This window comes from Sinohyriopsis cumingii, chromosome 8, assembly GCF_028554795.1.
Source record: "Sinohyriopsis cumingii isolate HCF-2022 chromosome 8, ASM2855479v2, whole genome shotgun sequence".
Lineage (NCBI taxonomy): Eukaryota > Metazoa > Mollusca > Bivalvia > Unionida > Unionidae > Sinohyriopsis > Sinohyriopsis cumingii.
The window spans coordinates 15,773,750-15,800,053 of NC_142968.1; the positions used below are offsets into that span (position 1 = coordinate 15,773,750).

The window sequence follows — 26,304 nt, forward strand, 5'->3', positions numbered from 1 at the left end:
AAAAATAGCGGCTGCTACAACACGGAGGCCACCACCACTCGCTATAACCGAACCACAAGAACCTTATGTTACAATGGCCGACGAAGAAGAACCAGGCGCCACCGCAAGAGAACCAGAAGAAGAAATACCCGAAGAAACACCAGAAGAAGAAATACCGGAAGAAAAAGAGGGGAATATACCCCGTATTGTACTCAAGAAGAGCACAATAGATCAAATTAGAGGCTTCAGCAACAGGGAAGAATTAATTAATTTTACTGCCAACAATTTTGCTAAGAACATACGAGATAAGAAGCATATCAATAGCGGTTACGAGAAAAATATAAAGTCGTTAAAAGACTGGGCAAGAATAGTGTATTTAGCAAGTAAACATAAAGATGCATTACCACATCGTAGTAAATCCGATTACGACGCATTCCACAAGGAAGTTAAGAGTATAACACCAAAAAAAGGAAAAGGATACCCTGTTGGTAAAGAATCCTACGGCGTTACCTGCCCTAATAGTGTTCTCAGTGATATATCACGGCTGGAAGTACTAATCGGAGGAAAACGAGCCGGAAATAACTCTCCGGAAATAATCAATGAGGCCGCTGATATTTGCAAGCGTTTATTTGCAGGCGGTATTATGGACATTAATGCATATCGAACGCTCATAGACGAGCTCGTGGATGATTAATTGGAAAACTGGTGTTTTTAATAAGGATGATCATACACTACAACCATGATAAACCAGTACTCGTCTACGTGGTAAACTCGCGATTGCCTGTTTACCGCGCGTACTATGGAGATGGTCTCGGTAGCACCATTGCGGGGTTATTTACAAGAATGGCTCCAAAAGTAGCGCCGTTAGCCAAACAATTAGGGATGAAGGCTATTGATGTTATTCGTGATAAGGGTATTAGTGCCATTGGAGATGTTGCCAGAAAGGCGCTTTCTGCAGCAAAGGACAAACTAATGTCGTTGGTGAAATCCAGGAGAAAAAAACAGAAACCACCGGTGATGCCATCAACGACGGTGATGCCTGCAAATGTCAGTAAAGTAATAAATAACGCCGTGGAAGAAAAACTAGAGTCGTTGGCGGCTGAGTCATCCACTAACGCGCTCATGAACGCGATAGCGGGAAGTGGTCTACGACGAAAAAATCGCAATTGAAAATATCAACATGATAAATAATAGAAATGTTTGCGCGAACCGCTGATCCCGCGTTTGATATGGATGCCCCAGTGCGCAGGGATGATTCTGTCCGTGATTATCAATATTATTCTTATTATGCAGCGCAACCCGACCTACGATCGCGAATTGAACTTCAAGTCCAAGATACCAGTAAATATTTTTTGCCGTGTGAAGCGTTTATCGAAATCGAGGGAGAACTCGTGACAAATGCCGCCGATAATGCACCATACGCAGATGACCATCGTGTTCGAGTTGGCTTCGTCAACAACGGTATCATGGCGTTATTTGAGAGCGCCAGATATCTTATTGACGGGCGAGAAATTGAATCAATAGAACGCGAGGTTGATGTTGCAACAACGATAATTGGGTTGGCGAGATACTCGGATGATTATACAAGATCGGCGGGCCCATCTATGATGTTTGCGAAGGACACCACCAATAACGCTGACCATATTCAGTACATCAACGTGCTGGCGGAAAGAGATACCGCAACTGACCCACAGGCTGAAGCAGCCAATCCAGACCGCAGAGCAAGACCAGGTGCTAATTTTAATATTATAAAAAGCACCAACAATGATTACAATCTAGGATTCGCAGCACGAGTAGGAATGTTGCAAGGACCACGCCGACAGTTTTCATGCGCGATTCCACTCCATCACATATTTGGATTCTGCAGAAATGTCAGAAAAGTTGTCTATGGGGCTAAGCATACAATCGCGCTGACGCGAAGGGGCGATGATAACAATGCAATATGGCGTGCTGCTGGCGTCGCTGCCGGTAAGGTTGTTTTAACTAAAATGGCATTGTGGATGCCGGTGTTGACTCCATCAGTTACCACGGAAGCACGATTGTTAGCATTTATGGAACAGGGAGGGAAATCGTTGTTGAGTTGGCTAGCGGTAACAACTGATGCTAAAGAGGATAACGTCGCCGATACGTTTACATGGCACCTGGCATCAAAACAAGGTGTTTCAGCCCCGCGTCATATATTCATAGCGCTACAGAATAGGGAACGATTGGGCAGTCAAGAACGCAGCCATATGATATTTGATCAATTAGGAGTCAGGGATGTTTCGCTGAGAATAAACGGACAACAGGAACCATCCGAGGATATACAGCTTAATTACGGCGACAACCATATCGCACGTGTGTACCATCGATTGCTGTCGTATATGGGTCGTGATCAAAACGTCGACACTGGTTTGCAAATATCACAACTTGATTTTAAAAACCTGTATCCGATTTATTACTTTTCGTTGGAACATCTTGATTTAACGAGACAATCCGTCGTTGATATACACTTCCGAGCTCGTATAGCCCCGGGTGGTGTTAATTATAGAGCGGTCGCTGTCATTCTCAGCGATAAATCAATGCTGCTAGAAGGTGTTGGTGGACGAATGAGAATCGTTGATGCGCCAGTGGAAAACATGTAATTGAAAGCACAAAACGCGTTTACAATAAAATGTCGTATAGTGTCGTCAGTGTAGAGTTGACCGATGGTCAAGTCAAGAAATTACGATCAAAGTCGGCTAAACAATGCGGAACCACAATAACGCTGAAGCCGTCGCAGATGGCGGGTGGTAATCATAAGATATCGTTGACGGCGCGTCAAATAAAACATTTCAATGATGCGATGAAGAATAAAAAGGGTGTTCAAATAGATTTTTCAGCCGCAGCGATTAAAAACATGGAAAAGACCGGTGGGATATTTCCGCTGTTAGCTGCGATTCCGGCATTGATTGCCGCGGCCGCACCAGCAGTGGCTAAGGCGGCGGCGTTGGGGGCCGTTGGTACCGCGGCGGGGATGGCATTGAAGAAGGCAACCGGGAAAGGCTACAAAAAAAAACGACCCGTAGCCGGAAAGGGTCTAAGACTACCGGGAACCCCGTATTCATGGTACTCGGGAAAGGGTCTAAGACTACCGGGAACCGTTTATTAACTCAAGAGTCAATGACTCCTGAGTCTATGACTCCAATGTCTAATTTTGATTTAATAGACGCCGCAAACGCGCTAGCGATAAAAAACTTCAGAGGTGTTTTTATGAGGGATCAATTACCGGCGGCCCCAAGGAATACTGAAACAGGCATAATTAACCTCGATGGGTCCTCCGGAGCGGGAACTCATTGGGTTGCGTACGCGATTGATCCGCGTGCAATCGTCTATTTTGATTCATACGGGTTAGCCCCACCAAACGAATTCATGCGGTATATCCGGGCGTGTTCAGCCCGGGTTTTTTATTCCACGCTGCCAACACAGCAGTTAAGTGACCCACCGATATGTGGCCGTGAGGTATTGAACGTACTCGCGGCGATTTCATCATCGCGGAAACCACCTCATGTGGTTGTAAACGAATACACTAGTGGGAAATTTAGAGACAATTACATTAGATAATAATGATTGATATTTGGGGACGACCGGTTTCGGCGCTGAAAGAATCCACGGAAACAGCCGCCACCGATGACATAAAAAAACTAATTGAGGATGAAATCGCTGATACGTTGAACTTAACCAGTGTTGACCCAGATGAAATAGTTGTATTTCAAGACCGCCAGGGTAAATTGAAATCCGGTAATGTGTCGCTGAATGACGTTTTAACACGACAGCGTGACGCCGCCGAGGGCACTATCGCGCTGTATACCGGCGACGGACGACTCAAACCGGGTGAACATATATCGGCGGTAACATTAGTCAAAGACGGTTTTATAAGGTTGGATAGATCGGTGACCGAACTTGACGCGCAGGTGAAAAAATCTGCCACCGAGGTGAAAAAATCTATCACCGATATACAACTCACTACCGCTAGTTTTTTCGGGACCCCGGCGGTAACCGAACCAAATCTTGCAGCAATAATGGGTGCTATTTTGGATTTTGCAACGCTGTCGGGCCAATTTGTCTCGTTACGGAAAAATGTTAACAGGATCGATGACAACTTTGATAAATTCTTTGGTAAAAAAAATACCAAGCCGGATGAGATTACAATAACTATAAATGATATCACTGCGTATGGACAGGAAATAAAAACAATCAAAACTGATGTTGCAACAAACAAAAAGAGTGTAGACGCGCATGAACGGGAAATAGAAATAATCGGCGCTAATGTTGCAACGATCATAAATAATGTAGACTCGCATGGACGGGAAATAGAAATAATCAAAACTGATGTTACAACGATCATAAATAATATGGACACGCATACACAGGAAATAGGAACAATCAAAACTGATATTGAAGCGAACAAAAAAAATATAGACGCGTATTGGCGGGGAATAGGATTAATTAAAACTGATGTTGCAGCGAACAAAAAAGGTATAGACGTGCATACATATGAAATAGGAACAATCAAACTTGATGTTGCAGCAAACAAAAAAAGTATGACCGAGAATACACGGGAAATAGAAACAATCAAAACTAATGTTGCAGCGAACAAAAAAGATGTGGACACGCATATACAGGAAATAGGAACGATTAAAACTGATGTTGAAGCGATTAAAGACGGACTACCGAGAGTAGCAGAGCAATTCGAAAAAATAAAAATCCCTCATGAGAACATCATCAACACAGTATACACAATTCGGCATGGATCATTCGATTGGACTCCTACACAGAATACAGTAAATATCACCGCAACTGTTAAGGGCATTTATCGATTGACACTGGTTTCAATGATGCAGTTTAATATATTATCGTCGAGTTCATCCGGGTTTAACAATACAATATCAACAATTATAGACAAGAACGCAACTGAACAGTTTACAATTTATGCCGTTGATAGAAATCTAGCCCGGGCAAACATTACATGGTATGTGGAATTTGCAGCGAATCTAAGTAATTAAAAACACTAGCTCTTTTAAAATAAAAATGACCACCAAGGAAATTGAATCAGAGGTATCACCGACGTCACATCAATATCGATTCGATACCGCAAAAGAATTTTCCGCGAACTTGAAAACGCTTTCCGAACAATACCGTGCAAAAATAAAAAAATACCGCCGAAAAATAACCGCCATCGACGCGGTCGTGTACTCGGTGTCGGGTATAGTAGCTGGCGCCGGTGTTATTTTATCCACGGTGACCACGATAGCCCCGATCGCTGTTCCAATCGCTGTCTCCGCGATGACAACAGTTGCTGGAGTCGCCAACGCAATCACTAGGAAGATATCATCGTGTTTTCAGAAAAAACTCAACGAGTATACAGTAAAACATCAAATAGTATCCGACGCATACTCGAAATTATCCGGGTTGATCTCGTTATCGATTGATAATTTGTTCGTATCCGATGTTGAATTCTCCACGATGGTCCAGTTATATAGCTCCGCGATGTCAAAAATCGAGGATTTTCAACTGGAAGCCGAAACCACCTGGTTGTTGAAATTAGACACTAAAGACAACAAATAATAATAATGTCGCTGAACCCCGAAGGGTTTCAATTACTTCAGCGGATCGCGGAGAACACCACTCCGGTACAAACAAATATGATATCAATAACGTCAACGAAACCCGAATTCAGTGTGAACTTCCCGTCGCCGGTTCCAGTGAAGGAAATAGCGCTGGCAAAATTGCGAGTATATCACAGTTGGCCTAATATTCGAGCGGACGCATTTAACGGACAACAACCTAATAACTCGCTGGTTTTTGCACGGAAAAATAAACCCGATGGGACCCCAGACTGGGAGGAGGTTACAATACCAACTGGGTCATACCAAATAGAGCAAATCAATAAAGAATTTCAACGCAGAATAAAATCGATCACAGGAAAGGAATCAAAAATCGCTATTACGGTTCATGAACCGACGTTATCGTCGACGATTGAAATAAGCACACCGGGGTATATGGTTGATATTTATAACAGTTCAATAAGAACCATACTAGGATGGCCTGAGAATCCACCCGCGGACACCCCCCCATCAACTATCCTCAGACACGATAACGGAGATGGTGGTAGGCATATTGCTCCATACAACGTAAATATCGCATCAGTGATAGCGATCAATCTAGTGTGTGATGTTATCGAAGGGAGTTATCAGGTGGATACCAAGCAATCAAATCAAGCTCAACAGGGGTATATCCTTTATTCGTTTTCACCAACAGCCCCTCCGGGATTTTTGATCATTGAGAGTCCGATTAATCCGGTCTATATGCGATGCCATGATCGGTTTTTAACGAGAATTAATTTCAGACTTACCGATCAGTCAAATAACCTAATTGATCTGCAAGAGGAGGAGTTAGTGATCACTCTGTTTGTAAGATCATAGCAGCAGAGGGGGCGATGACATCGACGCGGTCGTCGATGTGCTTACCGGACGCTGACAACGCTGGGGATCGACGCGCAGAAGGTATTAATTAAACCAAATGACGTCACCATCGTGTAAGATGGACCGACGTCGTTTTTTTTTTACCAGCGCTGATTACACCGGATCCGCTGAGTGCAGAAGTAATAATTAAGCAAAATAACGATTGGACAAAATGTCCGATTCGCCCCCTCTGCTGCTCATGGATAGTTTAACTGCCCTGACCTTCAGCTTGGGGCAGGAGTATGGATATGGCATGTAAAACACCCTCTACATGTCAAATATAAGTTTTATTAATGATCAGTGGTTCTATACAAGAATACAGCCACAGAATTAAATTTTCCCTCATCATGACCTTGAGGCTGGGTGTTTGTGGCTATATTGTGACATACATCCTCTGTACATTATATATAATTGGCTAAAATTTCACAAAAATATCTTCAAAGATTCAAGAGTTATATTCTGCCATAAAAAAAACAAAAACAGAATTAATATTTCTTTTGCCATAACCTTGACTTTCAGGTGGACAAAAGTCTGCAACAAACCATCTTTATAGGCTAAAATTTCATAAAAAATATCTTCAGTATACTCCAGACAATACAAGCCACAGAACAACAATTTATCTTGACCTACAGGCAGGGGGGAATGACTATGGTGCAAGACACTGTCAAGTCATGAGATGAACTGAGTAAAATTTCAACAATTATGAAACTGGGGACCAGATAAACAGTTTTTAATGGAAGCATATAGGTGGATCACATCATTACATAATAACCTATCTTAAGATGGGCATGTAAAAAATCCTTATTGTAACTGAAAAAGTACTTTGATGTACATAAAAAAATCATTTACAAAATCCATACTATGAAAATCATAACAAAGAAAAAGTAACTTAATGACAAAAAGTTAAAGAAAAATCACAATTATAAAAAAATGTTGATTTAAATACCTTCTAAATAAGCACAGAGGTTCAACTTTACTATACTGAATCTTCTTATATGTATTGGCCCGTTACAATGCAATAGTGTTAACAATACTTAGCAAGGAACAGACTATTAAACTTACCCACATGCAATACATGTATATGGATTTGCTTCTCTGTCTTGAAAAGATACTTGCCTATAACAGTGCAATGGAACTCGCCTAACACTATTTTGCAATTCCCAACTTACCTATAACATTGCAATGGAACTCACCTATCACTATTTTGCAATTCCCAACTTACCTATAACATTGCAATGGAACTCCCCTATCACTATTTTGCAATTCCCAACTTACCTATAACACTGCAATGGAACTCACCTATCACTATTGTGCAATTTCCAGTATTAACTTCTAACACTGAAACAATATTCACCAACTCATATTTCTTTGGGATGGTCAATCTTGTACAAACAAAAATCAATAGTCAGTGTTTTATTTTTTTAACTTTTTTTTCCACGTGTCTTTTACTACTAGTACCAAGAAAACAGTCCATGATGTTTGAACTGAATACAGAAACGCATCTGCATACATTTAACCAAGCATTGGTTGTTTTCATTAATTATAAGGCTCATTTAAATTCAGATAGTCAGGATCTAATTATAAAATGGATAAACATTTGTTGTACCCTTTCATGGTAAGACAAAACTCTTTCACTCAAGAAGGAAAAAATGGACAAATATAAAAAATGGACATAGTGAAGTGAGGACAGATTGCCAGTTAGATGAGATGTCAGGCAGATATACATATTGTCAGTGATTATTGGCATCTTCATGCATACTTGAGCATGGTCTGAATACAGAGCAACATCAGATATAACCAAAGAATTTTCTTATTACATTAACTTCCATAGGAATTATAAACTCTGAGGTTATACCGAATTATATGAACCATCTGATTTTGTGCACCGTATACTATCAACCACCTCGAACTAGGTCTTTGAATTTCTGACTTGAATTCTCAGACAACTTGTTCGTGTATTTATAGTAAGCATTACCCCACATATTGCCAGCGACTACTCAGTCGATTGTGTTCTTAGCACATTTTAGTTAGACTGATATACATACAGGTCAGTAGATGGCATTCAGATAAGAGTTTGATAATCGTGGCATCTTTGTCTTAAAAATCAATTTAGCATCCACTAAAATGATATTTGTTATAAGATATATCAATTAATCACTATGCTCATATATTCATTCATACGAATTTGCATTAGCTGATATTCTGCATGCATGAATTAGCTTGGCTAAGACATTAATCCTTTAAGAGCTTCGGGATCCAAAAATCTAACACCCAGGATCCAACAATATGCAGTGTCTGGGCAACTGTATGTTGAATTCTGGTAGACTAGCAGACCACTTTTAAATTGTACTGATAACTATATAAATACTTTATACAGGAGAATAGTTATTCTTGACTCTTAAAACTGTAATGAATTAAAAATTTTACAAAGTTATCTGTGCCAAAGTGACTTTTCTGGGCTAGTCAATTTAAGTTGGGAAACCAGGTTCTGTTCTTGGTAGCCCACTGGGCTACCACTTTCTTTTAATTTTTCTGACCATGAACCAGCAAGATGCTCTTACTAGAAAAGTAAGTCACACTGCCATACACATTAAATAAACTGGTTATTTACAACAATAAATGTGTAATTGCAGTTTTTGTTAAACGTATACCCTGACACTATTTCAAATATCAATTCTACATTTTGTTTGCAAAAATTTCTAAGCCCCCAAAAAGTCACATGTGAGACAGTACATCACATACAAATTAAACAAACTTACATTGCTCATGGTCAAGTAACATGATGCTTCAAGTCTTTATATACAAAAATACTTTTAAAAAATTCTGCAAACTGAATATACAGGAATAAAATTAAACAACCTGTCTCAATTGGTACTTCTATGTTATAAAAGGACAACATTTATCAGTTGTTTTTTTTTTCTTAGTCTTTTCTAATTTTCAATTTCTTCATACAAGTTCATTATTTACCAGTCACATTTCTTAACCTTGTTATAACTTTCAATTTCTTCATGCAGAACCCCAGTTCATAAAGCAAATTTTTGCATTTGAGTGTTCTTTATAGACAGGTTTCACTAGCAAATAAAAAAATTGGTAAAACATTTTTCAGACATCTTAGTTCACAACATCCAAGATTTATACATACATGTAGGAAGATTCCTTGTATTTAGACTCCAAGTGTCTGGTTCTGGACTCTCCATTTACAAACACTGGGTCTTAATATCTTATCTGGATTCCCAATGAACCGTGGTCATCGACTTCCATTTTAAAAAATCTCACTCATCACACCTCAACTATCAAACTTTGAATAACTGACATCTTGTTCATTTTTCTAAAGAAAATTTTAATATTTTCTATAAAAAAATAACAAAGAAAACAGATAGTTATCAAGCTCATTTTTCCCCAATATGAGTGAGCTGCACTTAAGGTATGCTTCGAGAAAATCTTGAAATTAATAAATATTTTTTTTCTTCATCTGTTTTCTAATTATCCCTATATTTAAAAAACATTAGGGATACTGTGCATGTCGATGCATTACTAAATCCCCTCTATTAGATGGAATTTCACAGAACTTCTCAGTTATGTTGTCTTTATATAACCATCTGTGACAAGAGAGATAACCTTCAGCTATAGATTCAGGGGTTCCTGGTAAAGGGCTAAAGATTAATATGCAAAAATGTTGATTATCATGACAGAAAGAAATACATTTTAGCTTTGTTTATACAATCACACCAGGGAGATGGCTATTACCAATGATGGATTTTGAATTATGACCCCTAGGGCACTGTCTGGGTGGTTTTAGGGAGACAAGTATGGTAGCATATGACAATTTGCATGCTATTACTGTTGCTCAATCATGATCATTAAAACAGGCATTAGAAACCCAAAATAAAACCTTCCACATCCAACATTACCAACATTTCTTAGAATGAAAATGGTATGCAATTACAAAAATGATGCTGATTAACCAAACTGATTCGAAACTCAACCTTTCCACTAATCCAAATGACAGGCTTACAGCTGACATGTAAACCCTTGGAAATATGCATGCTGTAGCTTGCACAACCTGCAACGGTTTTGTCTGCATCAACTCAACTTTATGAATGTCATGATACTTGTACTGCTCCATATATATGGATGATGAGAAATATCAATTTTCCATCTCTAATGCACTGGAAAACCTCTAATGCACTAGACAATCTCTAATGCACTGGAAAACCTCTAATGCACTAGACAATCTCTAATGCACTGGACAACCTTTAATGCACTAGACAGTCTCTAATGCACTAGACAACCTCAAATGCATGAGACAATCTCTAATGCACTGGACAACCTCTTATGTAGACAATCTCTAATGCACTGGACAACCTTTAATGCACTAGACAGTCTCTAATGCACTAGACAACCTCAAATGCATGAGACAACCTCTAATGCACTGGACAACCTCTAATGCACTAGACAGTCTCTAATGCAATGGACAACCTCTAATGCACTCGGCAACCACTATTGCACTAGACATGTGTGAGCATAAAATCATTAAGAAACTGCAGTGGCTTATGAACTTCAAATCCTGCTTCTTAAAAATATCGGCTACTCATCAAAGGCTCTGTTAACAAACATGTTTTTGAAATTTAAATATCGTAGCTTGAAGAAATGTCTGGAAGCAGAATCAGCAAATCAGCCTAATGTATATGTAGTGTTATGTAATATGCATAATGCTTCCTACAGAATCTGTAAATGGCATCTTAATAATTATTTCAAGTGGGGCACTGTCCATACACAGAGATCGTTCTGGTGGCCTAGTGGTTAGAGTGTCTGCATTGGATGTGAGGTTCAAACCCTGCCCGAGTCATACCAATGACTTATAAAAATGGTACTTACAGCTACCTTGGTAAGTGCTCAGCCTAAAGAGGTTAGCATTAGGAGTGTTGGCCTGCTGTCAGGATAATGTGACTGGGTGGGACATGATGCTACCTGTCTGCGGCATAATGTCCAGTGCTAGACATCACCATAAACTGCCACACTGCAGACATCAATACAATATGACTAAAAATTTATAAAAGCTATGTTAAAAATCCAAATCACACACACACACACACACACACACAAATCCGTAAAAAGAAGGCACTTTCAACATGCTTTTTGCATTTTGAGTGGTATTTCTTATGGCAATGTAGCATTTAGTTTACAATAATAATGAAAATAATCAAAAAGTTACTGATAAAAGCTTATTATTATTATCATTATTTTACTCATTAAATTCAGTAAATTTAAGTACTTTAATTAGCAGAGTTTACATGCATACTTATGAGTCACTATAACTATACCATCATATAAAATTACTATACTGAAGGTTCATTTGGGCAATCTTTGCCTTTTCCCTCATCACTGCATTCAATCTTCTTTACACAGATGGCATATTGTCCTAACATTACTAATAAGTGTAGGCATGTATTTAAAGTTTACACAGTTACGTACACATGCAGAGGTTGTAACTTACTTTCATTTCATTGCTGCAGTAAGTTGCAACTTCTCAAACAAATGGTCAAGAATTAGTGAATCATTTACAACAAAGAAATCAGACAAGACCAAGCCATTGACTGCAAAGAGAATTCAAGTTGGAAAAGATAATCCCTTTAATCAAATCTGCTCAATGCAGTGACATGTTTCTGCACAGGGCAACTAGGCCCAGACGTAGGATGGCAAAACGCCATGGTTGTTGAAAATAAGATTTGTGATTTGTGACCCTTCTCTTCCTGCTGCCCCTCACCTCTTTGCTATTGTCGGGAGGAGGTATTTTGGAACGGTCCTTGAGATGGCAAAATCCTAAATATATTGCCATTTTTGTCAGTGAGGCATGAGATGGGGAATTTGGAAGAAAAGAAATGCACAGTGGAATCAAAATACATCCTGATGTGGAAGAAATATGGTCTGGTGCAATGATAAAGTGGTACAGTGTGAGGCCATCCTAAAATAGTTTGTGGGATCCATGAGTGCAATACAGCCAAATTTTGTCATGTTTGATTTCTTCATAGCAAAATATTAAAGCTGTCACTTCTTTAAATTGGCATCATCTCAATTTATCTGTAAAATTCTGCTTTTATTTAATGAAACTGTTAATTACTCAAAATTAACTCAATAAGTTAGTTCTTAGATCAAATTAAAATACAACTAATGAGACTTCAAGTGTTACTTTTAGCAAATTAATCTCCAGGTTTTTGCTTCATGGAAAAAATCTAAAAGCTCTTGAATTCTGCAAATCACTTCATGCAGAATATACTTTTTTCACTTTTGCTTCTGTGCAAAGACTTAATGTTTCAAGTGTAATTTCACCTGGTGAGTTTTTAATTTCATAGGATTCAAAGAAAATTCTTTAATATTTTGTCCTGATTGTAAAATCCAAGACAATCAATCCATTAATGTCATAATACCATAATAACTGTGCAGAATGTGCACATGACAGATAAATCTGTCTCAACAATCAAACTTTTATTCTGATTATCAATTATGACCATCAGAAGAAAAAGAAATTGTGTTAAGACAGATGTATTAGTCTGAGCATGTACCCACCTTCTGTCTACCCATTAAAAATAAATAAGGCACTGATTATAAGTGCTTATTTCCAAATCTTAATTGTTTTTTGAGGAAGATTGAAAATGGAAGTTTGAACATCCAGTGTACAGAAGAAGGACACAATCTTCAAAACAAAGAGTCCAAGATGAGAACATGAGGTTCTGAAAGCATGATTTCTCACTACAGATAACTCAACTGATTGACATTTTCTTCCCCTCCTCATCCTTTAACGGTTGAATTTACAAATGTTCCACACAAACACACAAAAAACATTTATACACAGTTGAACTTGCTTTATAAGTCACCTTGTAATCAGCTGCTGTTTAAAGGTTCCTTGTATCTAATTACTGAAACAATAAACCTCTACTGAGCAACCACCTGTCTTAAGATGCTATTTTTCTCACATCTCAGAGGTGGCTTTGTAAGACAGGTTTGTCTGTATTTTATAAATATGTATCATCTTTATCAAAAACTGCTGCCACTGTTACCACTGTTGCCACTGTTACCAGGACTACCATATGGAGACATTAGAAGAGAATACAGTGACGGCCCCCTAGAACGTTCTGATGTTGGTTTCCTCATGTTAACAAGCAACAAAGACAGCGATGATAACATGTCCAATGGTGGCTCTTCCAAATCATTTCCATCATTTGAAACTGATGGCTTCTCCATGTTGTATCCAGAATGTGGCCTGGATCTAGCTGTTCCCTTTTGTTCATCAGAAGAGGTTCCAGGTTTGTTCTTTGCTGCACTTTTGGGAGGTGGATGTTCACTTAATGGAAGGTCATCCTCATAAGCCATGTAACTTGATGGCAAGGTAAATTTGCATTCCCCACAAGTGCAAATGAGACGGTAACTGCCATTTTTGTAATGTTCAGCAGCTTTTATAGCAGCTTTTTCACTTAAATCCTCCTTTCCAAGTTTGTAGCTAATTGAAGACAGATGTGTGTAAGCTTCCATGTAATCCAGCTTGAAGACCATCTTCTCAAACCTTTCCAGCAGGTCAGCAAACTCTGAGACTTCATTGCATTTGCAGTATGCATGGTAAAGTTCTATATGCAAATTGACTTTGGAAAACAGAGATGAATGGCCATAGTAGCTGTCTTTGAAAGATTTCGTAACAAATAAATCCTCAAGTGTGTCCAAAAAATAACGAAGTCCAACAGTAATTGCCTTGTATTTGTGGACACTTCTCAATACAATGACTGTTTCCTTTGCAAACTTTAGGTCCCACGTTTGTGTAAAAATATTCGGTACTGGCAAGTCTCCTAAATATTCAATTATCTCTGGACCAAACAGATAAGAAATTGATGCACAGCCATATTCAAGGCATATATCTTGTACCAAGTTTGTCCCTGCATTTAAATCAACATACAGTGCAAAACACCAAAGGTGACCAATAAACAAACCAGAAAAGTTGTTCTTTACAAAATCAGCAACTGATATGTCTTTTTTCATTTGACCACAATCATCCAATTCGTGATATATATCCATGATAACCTGGAATGCAGAGCTGTACTCAGAAGACTCAATATGATCTGTTGCTGTCTCTATAGATGCTGGTAAAATCATATCGTTCATGGACTTGTTTAAGCTACGATGCTCTGAGAAATGTTCCAGATCAGTTATGACATCATCGAGGGTCACTCCAACATCTGATGATGTGAGATTATACTCATCAAGTAACCAATAAATACTGATTATTGGATTAAATCGCAGAACTTCCAACTGCTGTGCTTGTGTGAGTGTTGTCTCCCTTGGTACATACTTGATAAGGTTTTTACTTGGCATGAAATACATTGGTGCTTCTCCTTTGTCAAGACAGGAGACAAGTTTACTCAGCATATGAAGAATGCATAAACCAGGTCGTTTGGACCACATTTTGCCATCAAAGGTCTCACAGGCAAACAAGAAAATGTTCTTCAACACCTGATATGGGAAAGACTGTGATATCTGCAGCTGCTTTTCCACTAAGAGCCGGAAAATGAAAAAGCAGGTCCGCTGGTGTTCTGAGATATTGGTCAAAAGCAGTGATTTTTCAGCTACACAAAAAGAGTACTCCCATGTCATTGCATCAGTATCCATTCCCTGAATTGCCTCCCCATGTGCTACTGGGATGACATGACATCCACGATTAATAATCTCTTCGATAACTTTTGCTGGTGGCCAGTTGACAGGCCGCTCCCGTGAAATCCATTCTGCTGCTTCAGCTGGCCACTGGCATTTAAAGGCAATAATCTGTCTGACAGATGTATGGAACACATCACCACGACCTGTTGACAGTTTAAAAGCAATAGGTTCTAAAGGAATGTGTTGTAAACACATCTTGCCATCTTTATTTTCAGCAATATGACCTCTCCATAATTTGTTCTTTTTGGGAATAAGGTATAGTGTACCAGACATATTTCTGGCTGGTTCTTCTATCAAGTCTGATGCTGTGGCTACATTTTGAAAATCTTTTTCATGCACTCTTGTATCACGTGGAGTGCAATAAAACAACATATCTTCACCAAGAATGCTCATCTTCTGTGCCTCGTTTTTCTCACAGGAATTTGGGAAGCAAAACATTAGTTCTTCAGTGCCATATCTACTCATCAGAGTCTTCCCACCAATCAATATTTGAGGATACATATTTTCACACTTGGAACCCAGGAACTCAAAAGAATACATTTCATCATCCATTGGCTGCAACGACATAGGTGCCATTTCAAAATATCCTTCTAGCATCTGCCTAAATGAGAAGTCAAGGTGCAGAAAAGGTTCCTTACTCACAGGATCGATTTCATTCTTGTCTGCAAGAGCCTTGCTGTAATCTGAAAAACAGATTTTTTAACTTTATTGTTTTTATTTCTACTGCACTAAACATTCTGTTGGCTAAACCATTTTTGACTGCTCAAATATGAAAATAAAGAGAAAACTATAGAGAGGCTGTATTTCTGTGAAGATAATAAACTCTACCGAGATAAAGGAAACAATTCAACTTTTCCAGAATTGGGGCTCATAGTAACATTTAGTGATAAAATACAAATAACCAAACATTTCCTATTTAATTTTTTAAGATATTAAAATATAATTCTGAATAATTCAGTATTGAGGAAGACTTAAACATGAGCAGCCAAGACAGGCTAGAATCCTAACAGGACTTGATTCCTATATGCCAACATAATCATAGCATACCGGCAAGTATTTAGTATTATTTAATTAATTATTAAATAACTCAACTGCAAATACAAATATTATGACTCACCAACCGAGAAATCTGATTTTAATTTTATATTCAATCATTTTTTCACTCTAAACAAATAATCAGAATTATTGTTTAAGAAGGCTTTTTGAAAAAAATATACCAATTTATGTACATGAAAGACACTGTTTTACTCCATTACTGAAAATCAAAAATCACCATTGTTCATGTACATCCTGATGAGCAAAATACAATGATTCCATCTCAAGTACCTTATGTGTGGTGAATGCTGTGCAAATTATGGCCATTATGGTGCAAAGCAGTATATTTTTTTAGAAAACAACATACATGTAAAATAAACAAGAGGTTCAAGTGGATCTGATAGTGATCAAATGGTGGTTTACATGCAGTTAAGTCATACAAAGCAGTATGTACCTAAACTCTCTGTAATCTCCCATCCTTTTTGTCCTGTCAGTTTTAGCTATTTTGCCACAGTCTATCTGATAAATAACTCGTTCAAAAGACAAAGGCTTAAATATGCATAGATCAGATTCATACAAGCTCTGGATGATATAAACATATTTAATAATAACTCCTATAAAAAACAGTTGTGACAACAACAAAAATCTTGACAGAGAGCAAAAGCTCAGTTGATCTGATCTCAGTTGATCTGATGCTACAAATTTTCATTAACACACAGACATCTCTCTTTTTACAAACTCATCTAAGACCATGATGAGGTGAGATTACTTACCAAGTCTGAGTCAAATCCATTATAAAATCTATCTCCAGAGTAGTAGCAAGCTCCCATAACAGAATGAGCTCTCCAGAGTAGTAGCAAGCTCCCATATTAGAACGAGCTTGCTCATAAATAAACACATTAAATGTGATGATGCAAAACAAATAAACAAGTTTGATCAAATTCTGATCAGAAATAGCTACAAGCCTATTCATTCAGATGCAGACTCATGCCTTTATGATGCATGGATTTCATGGACAATATAGACAACTTACCAAATTTGAATAAAATCTTTAAAAAATTGCCTCCTGAGTGGCGTGCAGATTCTATGCATGATCAGGTCATTGGTGGATTCTGATCATCAGACAAGTTTTTCCACAGCTTAATGATAAAAGCTTACATTAAGATAAATTGTGGACATTTATGAGATCTAGGCAATATAAGCTTGTATTTCTAGTTTTGTCAAAATCTGATCAGAAATATAGCTTGGACATGCTTGGTCAATAGCCTGCACAAGGATCGTCAATAGCCTGCACAAGCTATGTCAATAGCTTGCACAAGCTTTGACAATGATCTGCATAACCTTGGTCAACAGCCTGCACAAGCTTTGTCAATAGCCTGCACAAGCTTTGACAATGATCTGCACAAGCGTTGTCAATAGCCTGCACAAGCTTTGTCAATAATCTGCACAACCTTAGTCAATAGCCTGTACAAGCTTTGTCAATAGCCTGCACAAACTTTGTCAATAATCTGCACAACCTTGGTCAATTGCCTGCACAAACTTTGTCAATAGCCTGCACAAAATTTGTCAATAATCTGCACAATCTAGGTCAATAGCCTGCACAAACTTTGTCAATAATCTGCACAACCTTGATCAATAGCCTGCATAAGGTTTGTCAATAACTTGTGTTATGTGTTTAGGCTCAAATAAACAGTAACACAAGAAAGAGTGAAAATAACAAGCTTTGAAAAATATAACAAATAATTTATTTCCCTGGAAAAATACTGAAAAATACAAATATAACTTATGGTTTCCAGAATCAAATTCAAGAATAATCCACGAATAAAATTTTAGAAGTCCTAACAATTAATAAAATGCTCTAATGAATTCAAGTTCGAGTCCCGACAATGAATCCAAGATGGAAGGAGATGACGATTGCTGTAGCTTGTACCGTGTTGAAGTCTACAGTTCCTTGTAGAAACACGATATTAATTAATCCTCTGGTCTTGGAAATCCAAATAAAAGTTTTAAGAAATGTCTTTGTTCAAGAATTCTGTATGAGCACAAAATATTTCCAGGGAAATGAATTAATCCTTTAGAATCAGAAAAATTAAAATAAAAATCAAAAATTCAAACTAGTCACAACAGAAGAAAAGAACTTGACATCAAGTGTTTCAAAGCGCCAAACCTCTGAGATCTCTCTCTAAACATCACTATTAATACTAAATATTTCACAATTTTGGAAATGCCTAGTTGCGAAATAGAGGATCATGTGATCATGTTTACGTATAAAAATCACGTAGCCCCTGTATGTGTTTGATAAGAACCAATCATTTTACTCTGAGAATAAAAGTTGTTTACCTGACCCTCACACAAGGTCAAGAACTAAGTCAAAAATAGAAACTGTGTTTCTATTATTAGGTATTTATGGAAAGATTCATGTCAAACTGAATTCTCTGGAAAATATCAAATTCCTAGTAAACAAAATTATATTACACTGACATGTAAAGAAAATAAAAAGATTCCAAAACCCACAAACTATTAAATCAAATCAAACACAAATTAAAGCAAATATAAATTAAATCAAATATACATAACAACTGCACAACCTGGGTCAATAGTCTGGACTAGCTTTGTCAATAATCTGCACAACCTTGGTCAATAGCCTAGAGAAGCTTTATCAATAGCCTGCACAAACTTTGTCAATAATCTGCGCAACCTTAATCATTAGCCTGCACAATCTTGGTCAATAGCCTGGACAAGCTTTATCAAGAGCCTGCACAAACTTTGTCAATAATCTGCACAAACTTTGTCAATAATCTGCACAACCTTGATCATTAGCCTGCACAACCTTGGTCAATAGCCTTTAAAAGCTTTGCCAATAATCTGCACAACCTTGGTCAACAGCCTGCACAAGCTTTGTTAATAAGCTGCACAAACTTTGTCAACAGCCTGCTCAAGCTTTGTCAAATAGCCTGCACAAACTTTGTCAACAGCCTGCTCAAGCTTTGTCAAATAGCCTGCACAAACTTTGTCAACAGCCTGCACAACCTTGGTCAGCAGCCTGCACAACCTTGGTCAATAGCCTGCACAAGCTTTGTCAATAGCCTGTACAAGCTTTGTCAATAGCCTGTACAACTTTGTCAATAGCCTGCACAAGCTTGGTCACTATCAAACTTATCCAAGATAGAAATGATATATACCCATATTCCAAGTTTGATAAAATCAAATTAGTGATACGGCCTTCTGAGAAGTAATAACTCCAAACATTCTGATGTAAGGATGGAAATATGGCCTCCAGAGTGGTAAAAACCTAAGCCAATCTGATTTAAGGATAGAACTATGGCCTCCATGTGTGGAAACAACCTCAGCCAATCTGATGTATGGTTATAAACATAGCCTCCAGAGTGGTAACAACCTCAATCTTATTTAAGGATAGAACTATGGCCTTTTGAGTGGTGATAACCTCAGATAATCTGATGTAAGGTTAGAAATATGGCCTCCAAGTGGTAACAACCTCAGCCAATATGATTTAAAGATAGAATTATGGCCCCTAGAGTGGTAATAACCTCAGCCAATCTTATTTAAGGATAGAACTATGGCCACTTGAGAGGTGACAACCTCAGATAAACTGATGTAAGGACAGAAATATGGCTCCCGAGTGGAAATACTAAGCCAATCTGATGTAAGGATAGAATTGGGACCTCTTCCAGAGTGGTAAATGCCTCAGCCAATATGATTTAAAGACAGAAATATGGCCTCCTGAGTGGAAACAACTTCAGCCAACCTAATAATGAACAGACAGAAAAATGGCCACCAGAGTGGTAACAATCTCAGCCAATCAGATATAAAGATCACCTTTTGCCTATGTGTGAATTTCATGCACTCATCACTGAGAGATAATGACAGATGGACAATGATAGATGGACAATGATAGAGTTACAATGATAGACGGACAATGCATAATTCATGAAAATTAATCCCTTATGAAAATAACTTATTCTGACTTGTAACTGATTCACATTTGCCTTAACGAGGACCTACAGGTAATTACTTATAATTTGCATATGTAATTAAGTGAAATGTAAGTGTATAAAAGTACAATATAAGTGATGCTGGAGTACAGCGAGCACCAAATTACATGCCTGGCCCATGTTTAATAGTTATCTATGTATTACAGAGACTAGTAAGGTATGATTGACTCCAAAGATTATTGACCAAAAGGTCTCAATGATGTCTACCGTTAGTCATGATAGGTGGCCTTGAACTCAATTTAATGTGCAGATTTTCTTATTATACTCACCATCACCATAACCTCTGACCTTAAGACACCAGACTCAAAACATTTCTTTCAACCATCAGTACAAGTCATCACAAAATCTTGGTAAAGGAACTTATTCAGGAACAAAAGTTATTCTGCAAAACTGATTTTCTTTCAGCCACAATGATCCTGACCTCTGACCCAAGAAATCAATAGGCCTCTTGAGTGCCTTAAGTACAAGCCTTCCACAAATATTTGGGTTAATGTATCTGGTGTATGTGGTCATGAGCTAAAATTGTTATGTGAAAAAACAATTTTCTTCTTTCAGCCACAGTGACCTTGACCTCTGACCCAAGAAATCAATAGGCCTCTTGAGTGCCTTAAGTACAAGCCTTCCACAAATATTTGGGTTAATGTATCTGGTGTATGTGGTCATGAGCTAAAATTGTTATGTGAAAAAACAATTTTCTTCTTTCAGCCACAGTGACCTTGACCTCTGACCCAAGAAATCAATAGGCCTCTTGAGTGCCTTAAGTACAAGCCTTCCACAAATATTTGGGTTAATGTATCTGGTGTATGTGGTCATGAGCTAAAATTGTTATGTGAAAAAACAATTTTCTTCTGTCAGCCACAGTGACCTTGACCTATTGAGACCCAAATCAATAGGATTTTTCTGTCCTCTAAATGCAAACTATCCACAAAGTTTTGATAACTGTGGATTATCAAGGACTCAATTTATTGTGCTGTAGCCATTTTTCTTCTTTTGATCAATGTGAATGCTGTCTTGACATTCTTGATGTCAAACTTCACTGGCTTCTTCCATTATCTGTATGCAAGTCATCTACAAAGCTTGGTAACTGTGAACAACCTGACTTATTCCCTGTATCCAAGTCATCCACAAAGCTTGGTAACTGAACAACCTGACTTATTCCCTGGATCCAAGTCATCCACAAAACTTGGTAACTGTGAACAACCTGACTTATTCTCTGTATCCAAATCATCCACAAAGCTTGGTAACTGTGCACAACCTGACACCTGACTTATTCTCTGTATCCAAGTCATCCACAAAGCTTGGTAACTGTGAACAACCTGACTTATTCTCTGTATCCAAGTCATCCACAAAGCTTGCTAACTGTGAACAACCTGACTTATTCCCTTTATCCAAGTCATCTACAAAGCTTGGTAACTATGAACAACCTGAATTATTCCTTGTATCCAAGTCATCCACAAAGCTTGGCAACTGTGAACAACCTGACTTATTCCCTGTAGCCAAGTCATCCACAAAGCTTGGTAACTGTGAACAACCTGACTTATTCCCTGTATCCAAGTCATCCACAAAGCTTGCTAACTGTGAACAACCTGACTTATCCTGTGAAAACATAACAAAATTCGCAAAATACAGATCAACATACTAACATAATAATGCAAAATATAATCCATCATCCACTGAAAGGTGCTACTACAAATTATATCACATAAACATTTCATAAGTTGACAATGGATATCATCTGGTCCAGCTGACTGGTCATCGGCTTGATGATGATAATCTCTGAGATCTCAGAGACTAAAAGGTCTTGATGAAGATAATCTCTGAGATCTCAAGAGACTGAAAGGTCTTGATGAAGATAATCTCTGAGATCTCAGAGATTGAAAGGTTTTGATGAAGATAATCTCTGAGATCTCAGAGACTGAACGGTCTTGATGAAGATAATCTCTGAGATCTCAGAGACTGAAAGGTTTTGATGAAGATAATCTCTGAGATCTCAGAGACTGAAAGGTCTTGATGAAGATAATCTCTGAGATCTCAAGAGACTGAAAGGTCTTGATGAAGATAATCTCTGAGATCTCAGAGATTGAAAGGTTTTGATGAAGATAATCTCTGAGATCTCAGAGACTGAACGGTCTTGATGAAGATAATCTCTGAGATCTCAGAGATTGAAAGGTTTTGATGAAGATAATCTCTGAGATCTCTCAGGGATTGAAAGGTTTTGATGAAGATAATCTCTGAGATCTCTCAGAGATTGAAAGGTTTTGATGAAGATAATCTCTGAGATCTCAGAGACTGAAAGGTTTTGATGAAGATAATCTCTGAGATCTCAGAGATTGAAAGGTTTTGATGAAGATAATCTCTGAGATCTCAGAGACTGAAAGGTCTTGATGAAGATAATCTCTGAGATCTCAGAGATTGAAAGGTTTTGATGAAGATAATCTCTGAGATCTCAGAGACTGAAAGGTCTTGATGAAGATAATCTCTGAGATCTCAGAGACTGAAAGGTCTACTGCAATATAGGTCTATTGCAATATTCAGCACAGGCAGATTTTAAAGTCAGAAAAACCATATCTTTCAAGTTTCTGATATTCATAAGTTTTCAAAATACCTTTCAAGAAGAGGTTTTTTTTGAGAACGTTTTGGCCAAGTTGTTTGAAATTCTGGTAGGGTCATGAACTATTCACCAGATTTCTTTAAGCGCTTGATACAGCTATGAATATTTTGACAAAATGGTTTTTCATATTCCATACTGATTTAATAGAAGTGAAAGTTCAACCTAGAGACAGAATATCTCCATGTTTTCCTCTTGCTCTCACTCTTGGTACAACAAGGTCAAACGAAGTATATATGTTATTTTCTCAGAATATTTCAGCTTTTGCAATGAGGGTGAAATTTGTAAGGACCTTTTCCATTACCTGTGTCATTACAGTTGATGCTAAAGTTTTAAGGACATTTTCTTATACCTATGTACTCACAGGCATCATCAAACCATAGGTTTTTTTTATACATTTCTTGGAATAGCCCAAGTTTTTTGGTACTGTAATCTTTGCAACATCCAGAAGTATTTTTGTAAATAATTGTCTCTTCATTTTAATAATGATCAAGTCTTTTAGGTTTGGGAGTTGTACATCTAAAATATACTGGAATGTAGTTACAACCACAAACATCATCAAAAATGTCCCAAGTAAAAGAGATTGATTGCCAATAGGCAGAAGGACGGTTAGCATTCAGGTAGTTGTGTGACTTATTAGAAAGATAAAGACTGTTTTGAAGCAGTCTTCTATTTTCTTCTTCCCTCAATGACATCTTTAGATCATGAAATTATAATGGCCAATAAAGTTTAAGAGTAACAACCCCAAAAATCTGCAAAATAAGGATGTGAAAACACTCGGCCAGCTCAGTTTCAAGTTGACGATCATTCATTTAAGCAATCCTCTAACGTACTTCAAAATCATTTGTGAAAAAGTGCAAATGGCTTCTGTTACAACTGCAACATATCCAGTTTTCATAGAGTAACCTATATCTGTGTATGTTCAATATTGCAAGAAAGGCTTGTTTCATGGCATCTTTGCAGTTATACAATAACAACATCACTGTGGTGTCTTATGTTGCATCGTTTGCTGAATTCTCTTTACTTGTTATAATATATACATGAGGATCAATGATTTCACTTCAAGTGAACGGCCCATTATCATGTCTTTTGAATCAAGTAACAAAAGGTTATGATAACATTTTAATTTTCAGAAGAGACTATCTTAGGTATATCACATTTTAGAAAACAAAGGTTTGTGTCATTCATCAATTCAACTCTCTTAATTAAAAATAATTATACCTATTTCATCTCCCATTTGAAATAAATCAGGATTTTCTTTCTTGAGTTGCTGTTTCAATTTTAGTGTCTTGTCAGCCATTTCTGAAACAGAAGTCCATAGCAAGCAAATTGAGATGAAATATTATACTGGCCTTTTGGATGCAGCTGTAAAGTTACTACACTGGCATAGAAAGTTACAAAGTTTCAGGTTTCTGACATATATTACATCCTGTGATATTGTGTGTGTGTGTGTGTACACTAAGATGAAATCTTATTCTGGCCTTCTGGATGGAGTTGTAAAGTTACTACACTGACATAGAAGTAACAAAGTTACAGGTTTCTGACATATATTACATTCTGACTATGATATTGAATATGTGTTTGTGTGTGATCCAATATGGTAAAGAAAACACTTTCTAATGATGCTAGACAGTTATAGCAAGGTTCATCCTTTGATCTCAGTTCCAGCATTTTAATGCAAAATGGAATGTGATGAAAAACTTGAATAATTAACCTTGAACTTGCCCTTCCAAACAGGATTACTAATTTGGTACATGTTATATCTTCTAACGACAATGTACAAATACAAAAGGTTTCATCCCATAATGTTAAACAGCTATACAGTTATAAAGTAGAATGGAAAGTGTGAGGGTAAACATACAATATTGAGTCAGGACCCTGACCTTGAATATAAGACCCTAATGTGGTTTGTGACACACTTCTAATGATGATGGATGCAAAGTTTCATCCACTGATCTCAAGAGGCTTGAATGTGATAATTATGTAGAATGGAATCGGTGAGGGAAAACTTCCTTAACTGAGCCACGACCTTGACCCTCAAGACTGACCACCAATACAGCAAGTGACATACCTAATAATAACACACAGGTATACAGTATAGTCCCAGTGGGTTCAATCTTTCCAAATCATCCACAAATGAAAATTAATCCTTTCCAATATGGTACACACAAAAGTTTGCCCACTCATCCACCAAGGGATATGGAATATCCTTCATTGATTGAGCTAAGTGGTCAGGATTTTCAATTCCCATCCACCTGTTCACCAATATCCTTGAGAGAACTGAAGCTGTTCTTCTTGGTCTCAGTGGACATGAGTGGAAACGAGTGGACATGTTTGCTTGTTGATAAACTTGACTCTAAATCAAAATTAATGTATACTACTACACATTCTTGGATAAAAAATTTTAATCTATCATTCAATTTAAAATTTATTCACGGTTCCATTTAAAAAGCAACATAATAAACTTTTATTACTGTTATTTAAACATTAATTTTTCTAGCAATGCTATTTTCTTGTCTTTTATAGACAAACTGGAGACTGGCTATCAAGAATACACTGAAAATCTTCGGTGGGCAAAGTAACAGAAGGAGCTCTTGAAACGTTTCAGTTTATGTGTCAAGAAAACTGAGTTAATGATACTAAATACAGGGTTTAATGCTGCACTAAAATAAATACAATAAATTTAGTGCTATTTGATCTTCCACTGAAACAGCTAGCTCAACTAACAGTAACGTCTTATATACATTCATTATACAGAAAGTTAACTCACTCTTTTGTGCAACCTTCTTCCAACCTCTCCCTCTTAGGCTGATATAGTGTGATTCACTCAGATGCCCCAAATACAGACATGTCTCATCTTCCAACTCATCATCTTCTTTCTCTTTTCTCTGTATTGCCTCTTCTCTCATCTTCTTTTTCTTTGCTTCCTTATCTTCTTCTTCCTTCTTCTCCCCCTCCATCTTATCCTCCTTCCTGATGTCATCCTTCATTTCTTTTTTCTTCTTTTCCTCTGCTTCCTCCTCCACTTCCTCTTTTTTCTCTTCGAATTTTTTGTCCATTGGTTGAGCTGATGTAAGATCGTCTTTTGATGTGTGAGCAGTTTGCATACTTTTTGGAACAATGACATTTCGTGCCTTCCCAGACACACCACCAAGAATCACTATTTTTCTTTGCAAAACTTCCACAATGGCACTATAAAATCACAAGTACAAGCAAAAGATACTAGTAACTACAATTCTGAAAAATAAATACTTCATAATAATGATTTATATACAATGATATTCCTTTCACAAATCTAACATATTTTAGTATAAATTCAACCACAGGACTCTCATTACTTTGATATCAATTGCAAATTAGTTATAACATTTCAATAATTTTAACTTGTGCAGAAATATGTCAAGGAATTTAAAGCCTAAGTCAATAAGTTTCAGTTTATGTGTCCAGAAAACAGAGTTAATGATACTAAATTATGTCAACAATATGC

The 26,304-nt window shown here is 37.4% G+C and overlaps 1 protein-coding gene across 6 annotated transcripts in view; it reads right to left on the bottom strand.

Annotated features, from left to right (window-relative positions):
* Window positions 1–7,161: 7,161 nt before the first annotated feature.
* Window positions 7,162–26,304, bottom strand: part of LOC149793032 (uncharacterized) — a 38,385-nt gene continuing 19,242 nt past the window's right edge. For 2 of the 6 annotated variants that reach the window (XM_089966923.1, XM_089966922.1), the window contains exons 5-7: window positions 25,588–26,009; window positions 24,039–24,119; window positions 7,162–15,844 (exon numbers count right to left, since the gene is read on the bottom strand). In XM_089966923.1, coding sequence (XP_089823049.1) covers window positions 13,497–15,844; window positions 24,039–24,119; window positions 25,588–26,009 — 2,851 coding nt within the window. In that variant the 3' untranslated portion in view covers window positions 7,162–13,496. The remainder of the gene's footprint in view (window positions 15,845–24,038; window positions 24,120–25,587; window positions 26,010–26,304) is intronic. The other 4 variants (XR_016422701.1, XR_016422698.1, XR_016422700.1 and 1 more) reach the window with 4 other exon arrangements.